General features: G+C 34.8%; 1 protein-coding gene across 2 annotated transcripts in view; it reads left to right on the forward strand.

Moving 5' to 3' along the window:
* LOC135682314 (GATOR2 complex protein MIOS) overlaps positions 1-16347 on the forward strand; it is a 32103-nt gene that overhangs the window by 5140 nt on the left and 10616 nt on the right. Inside the window, exons 6-27 of one of the 2 annotated variants that reach the window (XM_065197158.2) lie at positions 535-593; positions 801-870; positions 1298-1328; positions 1931-1980; positions 2326-2427; positions 3201-3301; positions 3744-3794; positions 4306-4370; positions 8651-8724; positions 9193-9264; positions 9827-9901; positions 10369-10409; positions 10676-10741; positions 12077-12160; positions 12613-12685; positions 13016-13039; positions 13330-13395; positions 13890-13934; positions 14338-14419; positions 14694-14759; positions 15186-15331; positions 15641-15735. In XM_065197158.2, the coding sequence (XP_065053230.2) occupies positions 535-593; positions 801-870; positions 1298-1328; positions 1931-1980; positions 2326-2427; positions 3201-3301; positions 3744-3794; positions 4306-4370; positions 8651-8724; positions 9193-9264; positions 9827-9901; positions 10369-10409; positions 10676-10741; positions 12077-12160; positions 12613-12685; positions 13016-13039; positions 13330-13395; positions 13890-13934; positions 14338-14419; positions 14694-14759; positions 15186-15331; positions 15641-15735 (1538 nt within the window). The remainder of the gene's footprint in view (positions 1-534; positions 594-800; positions 871-1297; positions 1329-1930; positions 1981-2325; positions 2428-3200; positions 3302-3743; positions 3795-4305; positions 4371-8650; positions 8725-9192; positions 9265-9826; positions 9902-10368; positions 10410-10675; positions 10742-12076; positions 12161-12612; positions 12686-13015; positions 13040-13329; positions 13396-13889; positions 13935-14337; positions 14420-14693; positions 14760-15185; positions 15332-15640; positions 15736-16347) is intronic. The other variant, XM_065197159.2, reaches the window with a different exon arrangement.

Genomic DNA, 16347 nt, shown 5'->3' on the forward strand with positions numbered 1-16347 from the left:
AATAGTAGGGATATTTGAAATAATTTTAAGGTAAAAATGAAAAATTTATTCTGGACACAAAATGGATGAAATTTTTGATTGAAATAAAAAAATATATGCCCACCCAATACGAAAACGACTGAGTGGGTCAGACAGGTGATTGGAATAACTCAATACGAGCTTTTGAACTCAATAAAACAACATAAATTTATGGATGGCTTTTAGGATGAGATGAGGTTGCTAAGTGTGAAGTTTGTCATTATATAATATAGTGCTTATTTCTCTGCTTGTATGCACAAGTGATATGTATTTTCATCTGCTTGAAAATCATAAAGAGCATGAAATGATCGTTTATGAAATCTTGGTTATAGATGGAACTGATGCAAACAATTTGCCTTAAAGTTATTTTTTAAATGCTAATCAGTCAAATCAAAGCTAAATGGATTGAAAAACTATCTCCATTTTACAGATTAGCTTTAAAAATCGTTTGATGCCCTGCAGATAATTCTAACCATTATAAAGATGATAGATATTTATTTCGGATTTCATTTCTAGCACCAAAATCAGATCGAACATGTACCGATCTTGCATGGAATCCAGTTGAACATAATCTGGTATGCTTGTTTGAATGTCATTTTTAAAGTGAACTTTTATCATTCTGAAATCAATTAATATTGTTCCTTGAACAGTAGTTAAGTCTTTACTTTAATTTTTATTTAAACATGTATGTCTTTCCTCTTGAAAGCCTCCTCATTGTTATTCCAACACTTGTTGTCACTGTAACCAATTTTTTCTAATAGTTCATTCATTTTTACTCTCAGCTTGCTGTTGCTCTCGATAAAGTGCGAGATGATCACTCGTTGCTTGTCTGGGATGTTGAATCAGCACCTGGTAAGAAAATGTTTAAATGTTTAAGCTGTTTAAATGATTTTTGTTTGCTAGAACTGCTGCAAAATCAGTCTTCCTTTTCACTATTTGACATGTTCTTGTGACAATGGGTTTATTTCTTTTACAGCCTTTATCCAGAGAATATTTAAGGAATGCTATGAAATTTTTAGAAAAATGTGAACATTGACCGCCTTATTTGTGCTTCTCAAGCTATTAGTGTTTGTGAAACCGCACATCCTTTTAAAACGTTTCCCATAACAAAGGCTGTAGTAATTTATTTATTTTGTTGAGTAAAAAAACCAAATTTCTGTACAGTATTTCGATGAAATATGCATATGAATATTTTTCAAAGCGAAAATAAATATTGAATTATGCTTTTAGAAATTTTCAATGCTTTAGAAAATAAATAAGTTTTTATTTGTTGTTTTAGTTTCAATGGGCACCAAAAGTATGCAAGGAAGGTAACTACAATATGTTTCTGATGTTGATGCGACATCGCTTAGGCCCTTCCCCTTCTTCTGTTTCATTATCAATGGTTTTTCTCATTCTTTTATTTTACTGTCGCTACCATCTTTCCTTTTATGTTCCTTTTATCCTCTATTGTCTACGGTTTTTAGTATTCTCTGTGTGAATTAATCTAGATTCAAGTATTATGTCGTCAAAATATCGAAGATCTGCCTTAGTAAATTCGTATTGATGCTTGTTATATTTAGATATATAAAATATATACTTATTGATTGCGCTATCTGGAGTATATAATGCTATCTGGAGTATAATAATATAATGATTTGTTAACGGAGTATATAAAGCTATGTTAAGGTCCTTGTGTTTGATAAGGTTTTGTTAAGAAGCCATTTGTTTATAACAAGAAACAAACAGGGTTCCTGCTTTCATTAAAATATAGCATAAACTCAACAGCCATTATTAAAGTAGAGAATTTTCATGTATATGATGATTTTACAATCGAAAAAAAGCTGTACAAAAACAGCAACGTAATGGTAGAGTTGCAACACCGGGTAAAATTCAATAAAACAGTATATCTTCCTCACGGTTATAATTTTAGACATTCAAGAAGCGATGGCTCTTCGATTATGACACCAACGCAGAAAAATGGTGAGAGCTGGTTTCTTTAATTTTTTTGAAAAGCATAACCATTTTTGTGCATACAAATTTTTTATAACACCCATCAGCGTTATTTATGATGTGTTTTGTATGCTTATCTAACAGCATGTACCAATGAATAACAAAAAAACCTGAAGTGGTGCCACAATGAGAATAGACACGTCGATCTTTTAAAAGTTGCCTTGGCAAACTTAGAAGATGCATAAACAGTCTATCTCGCATTCTCGCTTTTAAGAGATATTCATTCAGCTTGGATTAAAAGATTTTGCAACTATATTCATTAATTTGAGGCCGAGTAAACTCATTTAATTAATGTATTTATGCTCTTCAACACAGGCTTAAAGGAATCTACGGTTTCACTTGCATGGTTTCCAAGGCATCCAAAAACTTTGGTTGCTGGTCAAGGTCAAAAATTTTTGCGAGTTTACGATCTTCGTGGTAAGTTCAATGTTTTTGAGTAGAGAATTCATGGTTCTGATATGATCCTTTTAGAGGAAGGTCGTCTTCCCTTCCTACTACGCTATATGTTTAGAGAATTGTAATTTAACAAGTTGTTATCATGCGGAAGGTGACAACAAAGGAACCTAATTTGATATATGTCCGTACGGTAACATATTAGCTCGAGGATAACAGAAAGAAAATCGGGCAAAGCAAATTGCAGACAATAAGTACTTTATATATGCTGTTTATACTGACATTTTCATTATATAAATATCTATCAATACAAATACATATTAAGAATATGTATATTAAGAATATAAGGATATATGTATTTAATCACATTCATACTTGCCTTTTTTGCAAGTGTTGACAGTATCATACTTAGAAACAAAACCCGGCAATTATTAGAATATGCATAATGTTGTAACTAGAATGTTGTTATTTAATGCTGATCCCATCCGCTGTAAATTCTATAGAGAAGGTTAATGTGGATAATGTGTTTTGGAGACAACTCTATGCAACTCTTAAATGAAAAATTCTCTGCTATCAGAGATATTCGGGTTGTTAAAGACATACGTTCTAGAAGGCCTTTTAAAAAAATGACTTTTTCAGTCAATAACTTGGTGTCAGTTTTGCTTCAGAGATGATTGTAGAATTTTCAAAGCTTGCTATGTTTTCACTTGAGCTTTTTGCCTCCATATATTGAAACGGAAACTAATTCTCTGCGTTGGGTATTTGCTACAAATTAACAGATGCTTTCTTTAATTCAGACTCTGGTAAACTTGTTAGCTTCGGTGTAACGAACTGCAAAGCAATGAACGGCGTATGTGTGGATCCTTTCAGTGAACACAGATTCGCTTCATTCGCAGAGGTAGTGTAGGATTTTCAAATTTATGTTTTAACTACATGCTGACCGTATAGTCTTCCCCTTCCAGTCCTCACAAAGTTTTATATCCAAACGAGGAACTGAAATGAACATTGCCCCTAATGCGTTAAAAAGTGTTGAATACAAGAATTTTTGTCACACGATCCTATCTCCCTTCCTTGTAAAGGCAAATTCGGTTTTGTGTATGGGAAGAAAACGTTTTTGCTTTCCCTTGACATTGCTCAGGTATTATATATTTCTATTTAAGGCATTAATTAAAATAATACTGTTTTGATACCAAGAAGATCTGCTTTGCTTAAGGCAATTTATCCCGATATTTTAGACCTAAACTTCTCAAGATGATTTATAAAACTGTATATTCTGAATATAACATAAAACTATATTCTTAGATATACTGTATAAGTTACAAATATATGTTTATTTCTAGACAGCACAAGGTCCTGTTTTGGTGTGGGATACCAGAAACCTAAAGGAACCAATATCTTTTCAATCTAAAAACAAGTTTGAATATATATCTATTATAAGTATTATTATTATTATCATTATTATTAGTCTCTCCAAGCATTTCTTTGCCTGTAACTCACGTGATCATTGGTCTTTACTGTTATTAACATATGCCAGCTAGATTCGTAGATAGGCTTTATCTTCCTTTTTCTCGCCTGTTTTGATGACGTAGTTTGTGACTGCTGTTATTATTTGCAATCGTTATCTCTTTTGATTACTATTAATCTAACTCTTTTTGACTGCCTTGTTTTATCGACTGTTTTTGTTGTAAAGTGATCGTATGTATGTTATTTGAACTAGTTATTTCTGCTTATGTGGCTTTGCTTTTTACAATTCTTACTCAAACAGATGCTGCCTCGATAACGGTGAGGTTTTGTAGATTTTTATCAAGCATCGCCTTTGCCAGTTCACTTTTATAGTGTAGCCTGATTGATACTCAACTGACTAGAGATTTTCATCCGTGAATTTTCCTTAATCATTGTCATGTTGTTACGATTAATCAAGCCAGTCAGACTAAGCAGATATCACGGATTGGCTGGTGTCCTACCAGGTAAGGGAATGTAATAATCTTGACTTCTCAAACTTCTAAATTTGTTCACAGATACGTAAATGCCCTTTGAGGATCTTAACCTAATTGGAAATGTAAGTTTGAATTTATCCTCAAAAGACAGTATGCATTGAAAAAGCATGGTGGCCGGTCGTTTTTGGTACCATTAGCTCGGTTTTTCCTCTGCAACTGATACATAACGAAGACCATCTCTCTCGCTTGTAATAACTAAGCCAAAAGTAGACAATTGGATTCAGAGGTACGTTAAACCCGAGCATCCAATAGGGGAATTCAGACAGATAAGCATTTTCGGTTTCATATCTCATGAAGATCATTACTGCGGCTGGCATGATGGAGATGAAAAACAGGATCGTTATGGCAATCGTGTAACTGACAACACGGCGGTGTTGGTTGGTGTTACTTTGTGTATTTATGATGTTGCTCCGTTTAGCTAGTCGATAGCAAATGAAAATATATGCGAGGAGAAGCAAAAAACCTGTGGTTACAGAGACGTATGTAAACAAAATGGCAGGAAGGCTGTTTAATGGGACACCGACAAATTTCCATGTGCTCCATGCATCAAAGAGTATTGATACCACCCAGATGAAAACGAGAAGTATGACACAACGTGTTTTCGTCATGATAAGGTTGGACTTCAAGGGGAACATAACAGCCACCAACCTCTGTGCTGCTATAAACAAAACGTGCAAGAAGGAGCAGTTCAAGGCAAAACAAAATTTTGCATGATGTATGCATTTATATGCAGCGAGGGAAAGCCCTAGGTCGACATCAACTGCCATCAACAGTAGTATCACTCCGTTGAGTTGAAAAAGAAGAGCGGCAATCACGCCCGATGCGCCTAGGCTGACTAGAGTGTAGTCAAACATTCTCCATTCTTTCTTCCTTTTGAGCAGTAATAGTTGAGCTACATTTAGAATAAAACCAATGATTCCAACTAATATGTTTATCAGACAATCAACAGCTAAGTAGGTTGTTGATGGATTTAACATCATTGCTAGAGGGTACACTTTGTAGCTGTGCTGTCGTTTTTCTTCCACAGCACTTTAAAATATTTTCATCAATTTGTACAACAAGAATCAATTGAATTGGTCCACTCTATCTTGACTGTCTGTTTCTGTCTGGCTGTCTGTACTTATATAAACCCGTTTCAAACCATTCTAAACTAAATCGACCAGATTTTCTTTTGAAGCTGAGCCATGTTTGTAACAATGCCAATCATTCATATACACAATGTGTATAACTCTTATTTTAACAACACTCGATGCTCCAGATTTATTCCTGTCCAGCGCTGTTGATCTTTGGTTTGTTGTTTTTGCCTTTTCTCTTGAGAACTATCCTTGTTATTTTGCCTCCTATTTATTGCACAGCTATCAATCCTTTTTTCAACTTGACAAAGGAACATTGAACTTACGTCACTTCAGCTCTGTTTCTAATTGTACCGGGGGTAATTTTAGATATCCAATCATCGCGTGACTGATGTGGAATGCCAGGTGAGTTACAGCCTACAACTGCTTCCAAATCTTCCACTGTGTAGAAATTGTAATCGGTTTGGCCATAATCGCTATCAAAACACAATATACCTAAATGGTAAAGCAATGTCACCCTAACTTTGATCAGGAGTTTTCATTTTCAGCTAAACATGAATGCTCTGGTAACTGATGCCGTGCTACAAGTAGCCATACATCACTTTACCTTCTTAATACGTTTAACTGCAAGATACTATCTGGAGTAGGATATTTTTCGATTCTCGGATATGAAATGAATGATATGAAAGATGTGAAGGGTAATTATTTGTTATAAAACGACCAAAGCAAAAGAGAAGAATCAAAAGGTAGACATACAACTAGAACGCCGCTAAAGATACACTCAATTTGATGATCAACATCTTTGCTACATAAGATAAGACTTTGTCTGTTACGTTGGTATCAATACCTAATATCTATATATAGCTCTGGTATGAAATGGATTACCAAAACAAAGGGTCTGGTAAGTGACGTTGTAATATGCACGAACTGCAAGCATTTCGTTACCCTCCCCCGTCAACGGAAGCCCACGTGACATGTGCTTATTGTGCAGGGGCATGTGTATTTTGAAGCTTTTATTGATCTTTTTTTTTATCGAGCTGTTAATCGAAATTGTTAGTTGCATCATAGCCTACGGTAACATGATGCATGCAGAAAGTTGTTTGTTGACGTCGTGTTACGAAGAGATGTTATTCTGTGACATACTGTGCGATATCAAAGGATTTTAATTTATACAAACAGCTGTTCAAATCGCAATCGCTATCAATGCTGTATAAACAAAGGCTTTAAAGGATGTTAATTAATGTTTTGATAGGTAATCGAAGCATAGTACTGCTCTTGTCTAGTGCATTTGCAGCCATGGTTTTGCAGCAGTGGCCATTCATAGTTATGACGTATCTTTTCCTCATCTACTTGTAGAAATCGTGCCACGGATGGTGTAATTTTCTTTTCTAGTCACCAATTTTGATCAACGTTTTATTAAAAAAGTTGCAAAGTGACACTTAGCAATTGCGTAGCTATTTTTCAAGAAGGCTCGAGTTGGGGCGCAAATTAATGCCACTTTCAAATAAGCAACTTACTTTCCTTTGCACTGAATAATGTAAACACACGCCTCTTTCTAATAAACACTCAGCAAACGAACCATGCTGTATTAGAACAATTACAGAAAACGCAAGAAGGAGTATATATACTAAAAATGTCAGATCTATTCTTCATTTCCTTGTGATAAAAATGAAACGAAATGAGGTGTTTTTGAATCCCGCTTTATGTAGTTCATATCTCATTCCAAATTATCACAGTTTTTTCTTTTCTGTATAAATGTACGGGTCATTGCAATCGATTTTGAAGTAAAAACAGTACACAGTACAGAAATGACAAGCCTTTTTTCTCATTTTGTAAGGATACATCCCCAGACTGAATTCAATAGTATTTAATACCTATGCCACTAAGTCGTTATGAGTGAAAACGGTTCTCTGGACCTAACGAGATCCTATGCCCTGTTGAATATAATAGCTTTATAGTTACACATTGAATCATATTAACGATTTACCCACTAACTTTTATGCATACATTTCATGTTAAATATTGCCCCATGTAGTAGCTTAAGTTTGGTTATTAATACATTGAATAAACGCCGGAGCGTTAATTACATAAAATATAGCTTCTCGTAGAACTAGATGCACCCTGCCTTCATCCTTCTACGTTTATACAGAAGCATTTGTACTAGTCTACTTTTGTACTTGAAACGTCAATCAAAGACCAGAATGCTGCGTCATTATTCACTGGCAGTTTATTTTTCTGTTTATCACAAGATCTACACGCGTAGCCAACGACACCACGCTTCGCATTGTCTTGCAGCTTATAGCTCCTGCTGTACCAACATTCATCATTTCTTTGCTTTTTTACCTCTGTTGCTATAGTCTAATCTAGCAAGCAGAGAAAAGAAAATGAAGGAAATGTATGTTACTCTACGAAATTCTCGTACAACTTTTTGCAAAAACCATTTTGTTTTCTAGAAAAATCACTGTTTGGGAGAGGGTGATACACCTCTCGACCCCAACACCCCCACTCCCAACATGCTATCAACATGGCCATATAGCGTCTATATTTTTATGTATTCTCCTTGTATCCCCCAGAAACAATCTTAAAACTCATTTGTTAACCAAGAATTCATACTCTTTCAATGCTACTATTAACCATGACAATACCTATTTGAAAGCAATTTTGTGTTAAACCCTTTTAGTTTCTAATATTTTAAAAGTATCCTGGGGAAAAACAAAATAGTAGAAAAATTATTCTTTGAGTCTTCTGTCTTATTTGCAAACTCTGGTCTGCATCAGTGACGTAATGTTTGGTTCTTCTGCAAATTCTTGCCCTATTTAAAGGCGCAACCGGTATGATCTGCGGTATTTTCTTCCACATTGTATTTGGTATTTTCAGATCTTGGGAAGCGCAGCTTGATAATAAACAGAATAGCAACTACGTCGAAAAAAAGATATATTTTTGTTCCGACATAAATTATTGTAACCAGCTTTTATCAAAGTTCAACTAAATTAGTACGGAAAATCATTACGGCATAATCAGAATTTGGTATTTTCATGCAGTATGATATTAGGCCGGTTTTGAGAATATCGTCGCAAAGCATGCCGGTTGCGCAAGAACCTTTAATGTCAACCCAATTTTGTATTAGCGATTTCCGACATCACTTGCATACAATTTTCTTTAATGTTCCATTTCCAGGAGTCACATGCTTGCAACCTTACAGAGGAACAGTCCTGTGATTAAGTTATCAGACTTGATACACTTGCCCACTGGTTCGTCTGCTTTTTAATTATTACTCCTTGAAGCACACTCATTCAATCATATCAATATTATCTTTCTAACTAGCAAAGCAAGTTCACCAATAACAAGGGCAGGGTTTTTAAACTCGAGTACTGCCGGCCATATCCAGATTGTGATACAACTACGCGTCGTAACCACTTAATGTCCCGATAATTGTGAACCACTTATTTTGAGAAAACCACTGCCTTTTACTCCAGTCCATTAACTTTAATCTTTGTCATTTCTTTTATTTGTAATAATGTGGTTTCCCAAAATCAGATTTCTGTTTGAAGCTTGGATTGTTACGCCCAGTCTGTTGATCTGTAAACTGGTAGAAACTTTCAGTGATTAAATGAATGAATTTTAGATACCTTCTATAATTCAAGTGATTACATGACGAACTGATAGAAAACTTCAGTGGTGCCTTTGACGTTGATCATAATGTCTTTATTTTCTCACAGAGCAATCGATGCCTTTTCCTTCTGTGATGGACGAGGAAAGTGAATCCCTTATAATGGAGCGTAAAATTCAGCGTATGTTTCCTCGTATTCTTGAAATTATTTGCTGCTTTTTGTGAAATTCTTCAAGATGAAATTATCGTGAAGGAAGTTAGTTCAATGTACAATGTTTTAGTCTCTTTGGGGTCCTCTGCGCTGCCATTGGTCTAGCACTTGTACTGACGACAATGATTGACTACTTCAAACAAAAGTCAGTTTAATTTTTCGATCGACATCTAGGTAAAAACTTAGGTATTTCACTGTCGATCATAATTCTGACCTCCAACCGAACGAAAGCATAATAAACCGAAAGCGTCAGCAAACTGTCAAGCATTAATGGCATTTAAAAAATTGACCAGCACCCTTCTACAGCGCCAAGAGGCTCCCAAGAATGAGGAAGGGGTTTGCGAGGGGATTGATTGATTCATGTGAAGTTTTTTTTTTAGGTTTGACATTTAAGACCTCTAGAATATGTTTGGGAGGCACGATGAAAACAACCTAGACATAAACGCTCTACATCCAAATTGCCTCTCTTCGTTGACCGCGTACCCTTATTTCCAAAAATATACTAATTGTAAATATCACCACCAAATTTTAGCATCGAAAGGGGCATTGTCGTCGTTCAGCTGGCATCCTACGAAAGAAAACGTGATGCTGTCTGCGAATGCTACAGGTTTGTTTTAAATTTGTTTTTCAAAGTCAACGTGTAATAAAATTTTAACCGATAAGGAATAAAGACATGTAGTCAACACTTCAATATTTTGTTTTTGAAAGATATGCTCCTTCCCCAGTTTAAAAGACAATTTCGAAACTATGTGCATGTTTAATAACCAGATGTTTTTAATTCTGTTGATAACAGTCTTTTTTGTTTACTACGATAAAGTCAAACGAGAAAAGTGCCATTGGGCAGTGAAAGAAATTAACTTTGCTGAAGGATTACTACTTTTGTTTTAGCTTGGCTTAAGATTTCAGAGCTAAGTACAGTGATTTGAAGGGAAGAAACCTTAGATCATGTTGCCATATTCTAGCCGATTTTTGATCAATACATTCTATTAGATAACATGTTCGAAATTCGAAACTTCAGAAAATCTCTGGTGTCATTACATAACGACTTAATAATGTGATCTTTTACTTTTACAGGAAATGTTAATTACACGAAAATTTACGAAAGAATTACAATGGTTAGTTCGAAAGAATCTTTCTGTAAATGTTCTGCAGTTTGAGCCGGTCAGTAAGTCAAAAAGGCACTGACTAGCCGCTAAAGTTTGTCAAGCTTGCCTAATCTGACTGTTTTAGCAACAATGACATATTTTGTAAGGTTCACTTCACTTTGACAAGGTTCACCTAACTTCAGCCTCTACCAATCGTTATACTTCTCTTTTGGAAACAAGAGTTTTCATTTCGAACTAAGATGCAGTTTTAGTCTTTTGATATCTCTGTTTCGCAGAGTTGGTCATCAGGCAATGGTCTTGTTTGGGGATGTGGAAAAGAAATGCTGGCTTGCAAAGAGAACGTGAGTTAGTTTATTAGAAACACTACGAGTATTAGTATATACGGAAATTCAAATCACCTTAGAATTGCAAGAATGTAGGTCGCTTTTTGGTGTATCGCCGTTACGACACTGGATATCTAGTAATATTCCTCTGCAGGGACGCCCGAATCATTTCCATGCCCAGTTTCAGCCCCTCATAAAGGTTAATTTAACTCATATCTCCTCGAATGTTTGGAATTTTTTCATTGATCTATGTGGAATTTTGACTGTCCAGTCGCTCTCAGGTTTATTACTTAGGTTGTATACAATCCTTTAAGATTGCAAGTACAAGTATTTCTCCTGTTCAATTTTCAATTTTAAACAACATGAGAGTAAAAGCGTCTAGTCGCTTTGATGTGATTTGATTCAGTATCATTAAAAAAGTTTAACCATATAGACTCGATTTTTAAGAATCTTTTTGCCCAGTCCAGTGCTCCCAAGTGAAATAATCTACGTCCGAAACTTTCTCCAGTAATTTCAGGCTACGTTCAAACTACTCCGTATTCGTTTCGCTCCGTTTTCGTTGATGAAAACGCTGTCCGTTCACACTTATCCGTTTTCAAATAAATACGATTTGAATACAGGAAGTGTTCACACTACTCCAACAAAAACGCTGTTGGTCGCCTCATTTTTGAAAAGAGGCGTTCACGAATCCTCAACAAATTGGCTTCAATAAATGAAATTAAATAAAAGCAAATCGTGAAAAACTTTGTTGTAACAGCTACCAGTCAATTGTGAATTCTCAATTTCAAAATTTTTGAGATTTGGTTTGCTAGAAAGCACGTATTTTGTTGCCGATGTTAGCATATTCAAATGTCTCCGTTTTTGGTGTTCACACTGGAAACGGAGCTTATTCAATACGCTTCGTATTCAAAAGTGTCCGTTCTCATTTGCGTATTCATATGACTCAGTTTTCGTAGCAGTGTAGTGTGAACGCAAGGCAACCTCAAACTAGTGCTTTATAATTGACGTTTGCAGGATCTCTATAGCGGCTTAACTTAACATTCGTTTATCACCACCAGTCCAATATCTTACTGGGTAATTGCCACCAGGGGTTCCCCAATCTCAAACCACCCTATTACTACTCTCAAGTCCCTGGGAGTGATCGGGGGGTCCTAGTGGTCGGGGTCCTAACCCGTTTGATAGACAATTTTTAGTAGCTCGCAGTTTTGCACGAGGGAGTGAAAATGATGACCTTTATAGCCTACCAACCTAAGTGCTCGTATTGCTCACTATTAAGTTTTTCACAGAGTCATTTTAGCAGTTATCACTAAAAATATGTTAGCAAATGCATATTCAAATCAATTTTTTGAACAGAATGAAGAATCATTCAAAGATTTTAAAGATATTTCTTCAATTATGAAAGAAAGAGCGATTCGTGGCTATGGCGAAAAGTCGGTGGTATGTTTTTTTGAGATGTTGTTATACAATCGCTTCCGATCTCACACCCTTATCTCATTCTTCCAAACATCGAAAATTAGAATTAATGGATTGTTTTTATTGTGTTCCTGTAAGAGAAGCCTTTTTAAGCGTATGTTAAGTAATAGGGAAAGCTTAATGGATGCTGTTCAAAAGAAAAAGAGGTACAATGATAAGCAAAATAATTTGAAAATTTTATGCAGGTTGATAAATCTAAGCTTTTGACCTGAATATTTGAGCTATGGGTACTTGATTATTCTCTATGATCTTTAGGGAGCATTCCTCTGGCAACTCTGGTAACTTCACTTATTTCTGTTGACATGCTTCAAGTGATGTAATGTCAAATAGGCTGGAAAATGTGAAGCAGTCTATCAATAGGAATATTGTACCACCAGGGTTGATTTTACTTTGTTTCCCTTTACAATCTTTCCTAGATGAAAGACCTTGAAAAGCTGCGAGAAATACTGAATGATCCTTTTTTGATAAAACTATGGACGTGGCTGAAGCGTATCCTTTTAAATTTTCATTGATCTTTTGTTCTTTTCTTAGAAATAAAATTCACCTTGAAGACATAGAGGAAACAGTTTTGTTTCTTTTTTACTCACTGTCGTGCGATTTGCCGATCATCTAATGATTTTCCCGATCAACCTGTGACAACTGTCAAACAGCTTTACACTTCCACTACCCCTCCCTCAGATGCACTTTTTCGAATTTTCTTAAATTGTTGGTGAGCCTGCAAGACTTGTAATTATGGTGATCGAGCCTGCAAAGTGGATTATATTTAAATAAGGACAATGGCACTATTTTGTTGATTAGCCTTAACGAAAATGTTAACAGATGTTAGAAAACCAAAAGACCAAGGTAACGTTTTCTGAGACAACTTTTCATATTGATTTTTGTATAACATTTGTACGATATTGAAGTACTCAGTAGTTTTATGACTCGAAAATCTTTAAACCATATAAAATACTTTTATTGTAATACATAGTATGTTCCTTTTTCTTTTTCATCACTCTTCAAGAAGTAAGCGAGTCAAAAAACAACACTGTCTGTCTGTCTATTGATGAAATATTAATACAAATTTACCATTCATACACACCTAAACCACATTTGCCCTTTACGTTGTATATTAACATATTTTCTATGCTTAGATACTCGAAAGGGAAGAAGATTCTACGGTGTGAGGTCAATCATCAAAGGAGAGATGAATATGAGTGGTAAACAGACATGCCTTTTATTATACGAGTAGGACTTTTTGTTCTTAAGTATTTGAGAAATGAAACAATGATGATAGGAGAACCTATTCGAGAAAAGCCATTACAAAGCCTTGTTTGCTTTTCTTGAACCTGTAATGTATTTTTCTGAAAGATCATACAAAAGCAATACTCAAAAAAATATTGCTGCAAATTTTGATTTAACTACTTTTATAACTGTTAAGAGCTTTTCTCTCTCACTTTCAAGTTTCTTAATTTTATCAATTATTATCAGTTTTATTTTGTTTTTTTATAATTATTATATTTTTTATGAAAAGTGTCTTTATAAGATTCCTTCATAAGATCGTGCTATACTGGCAGTTACAATCTTATTTTTGTCTCTTAAATTAATATATATTGAATAAATTTTCTTTCTGATAAATTAATATTTAAAACGGTCTATAAATATTCTATTCATATTAAAATATTTGATTAATGTAAATATTCTATTTTACCAGCTGACAAACTTAGATTGAAGGCGAGAAGTAGAAATAAAAATGAAGGTACTGTTGATAAAAATTTTAATGATTTAAAATGAAATCAATGTAATCTAAAATATTGAATCAAAAAGCTATTAACATGTTAACAATTAACATGAAATTGAGTAACTTTGCCAAAATCCTTAATTTTAAACAGCCTGTTTGCCTCACCAACAGTTTTGTGTATCAAAATTAAAGTAGAATTTTTTCACTTTAAACGAAGCAAACTGTTAAACGTATAGCCATCAGCTAATCGTATTGTATATGGAATTGTGATTATATAAACCTTTAAACTATAGCATTTGTAAATAATGTTAAAAGCTTATTTAGTGATAACAGTTCACAGCTTAAGAAGGAAATAACTTATTAGAAAATTATTATTATTCGTCCATATGCTCTTTCTATGGTTTGTTTTAAATCTTTCTAGGTAAATGTGAGAAAGGCCAACAGGAGGAGTCGAGTAAAGGAGGGAGTCAGTATGCAGCAAGTCCATATTTTAGCGAAGACAGGTATTGTCTCTTCGAGTTCTGCATCCTTTCGTGTCCCAATTTTTTTCTTTCTTTCTCATGCGAGGTCTTACATTCTCAAAACATGCAGATAAAAATATCATTTTGGCTTTGTATGCCATTCATTAGCCGACCAGTATTGTTCGTTACTAGTTGCGTTAATTTAAGAACTTGGCTTGGCTCCGCAAACCTTCAAGACCTATTTGATCCTATATTATTTAAATTTTAGAGTATTTAAGAATCCATTACCACAACCATCTTTGTTTCTTTCCTTTAGGAAGCTGGCATTGCAGCTTTGTCTCTGGGATTTCAGTGGAAGCTCATTGACAGAGCATTTAACCAAGTATGAACTTTTTGATAAGTACTACATTTATAATTTTGTTATTGCATGCCATTGCATTTCTCGTGTCAACTTATCCTTGATGCTGCTTTTTTTAGCTTCTTCTCGCGAATCTCTCAGAAATTCATAGCTGTTATCAACAATCTCTTCCCAATTAACAAGATGGAGAAAAAAAGATTTTTAATGGGGAAACTGTAAATTACACAAGAAGTCTAACATTTTGCGGATATGACTGATTCTTTGGCTCTGTGATATTGAACTTTTTGTGCCACTGTTGCAATTTATGCCACCGAAATGTTGTTTTCATATAACTTTCTACAAGCACCCTGCTCTAAATGTCGTCGTAAAAGGCCTAGCAAAATATGCATATGATTTATCTTGTTATTATTAAACTTGTTTTGAGACCTAGTTCGTTTCGACCAATGACAGGTTAGAACGAGCCGGTGAATACGAAAGGGCAGCAGCAACAGCATTGTTTAACAACCAAATGAGGCTGGCAATCAACATCCTAAGTGGGAGAAACACCCGCGAAAACAAGTCTGACAATGGGCCACGGGAAGGTCGGCCTAGCCAAGGTTACTTTTCTGTAATTTTTGCTGCACTAAGGGAAAAGCCTAACCCCGTAGCTATTCGAGGAACGTCTGGCGATAGACTTATATCATACTTGAAGAATCTGAAGTACTACATAGAAAGTCTTACCCAAAGCTCTCAGGAAAAAACCCCGGAATTCCTGAAGACCGTAACAGATAACTTGTCAAATGTTTTGATTTATTTAGAATATTCCTGCTTAGATTGGTAAATAAACCATAATATCAGGATTTTCCTTTCAACTGAAAAACTGAATTTTGTAATTGTCTAATTTTGTTTTTGGCCCTTTTTTACAGACTCGCCAATGAATCTTGTGGCAATGGCTCTATCAGGCTACTCAACAGAAAAACGCTCTCTTTGGCGAGAAATGTGTGGAGCACTCAGTCCTCAGGTTTGAGAATTTCATTATTGCTTTATCACAATTTTTATTGTTTGCTTTAAAGAAGAAACTTACGTAAACATTTTAGTGGTGATTTCTGAATAGTTAATTTAATCTAATGGTTTCTTGCGTGTATCTTGTATCGTTTTTCTGCTTCATTTGATTTCTTAGATGATAAAACTTCATCACATCGTATCGTTAGGAGCTTACCTAAATTGCCTACACACGTTGTTAATCGATTATTCTAGGTTTTGAATTTGCCCTCGCTACTACCCTCTGGTTTTTTCTGTTTGATTTCTGTATATTGCTTTCAGTTGCTTAATTTAATTTAAGTTATTTTCTTTAATCAGGGTTATAAATTCTAACTATAAAGACATATGAATATTACTGTGGCATAATGACAAATGTAACGATAAAGAGGAGGATTAGAGAAAATGTCTTATATTATACATAACTGTCCTAACGTCAGATTTTGAGATGATTACAGGAGCCAATTACAACCGTCAAACATGGAACTGAATGATGGCATTGCAGACTTTGGGCTTCTACCACATTTTGGCAAACAATAAGAATAGAAACCTGCTTGAAAGATCTGTATATTGCATAATTTCGGTTTTCTAACTT

This window comes from Rhopilema esculentum, chromosome 16 (assembly GCF_057945365.1).
Source record: "Rhopilema esculentum isolate cy_ngs chromosome 16, ASM5794536v1, whole genome shotgun sequence".
Lineage (NCBI taxonomy): Eukaryota > Metazoa > Cnidaria > Scyphozoa > Rhizostomeae > Rhizostomatidae > Rhopilema > Rhopilema esculentum.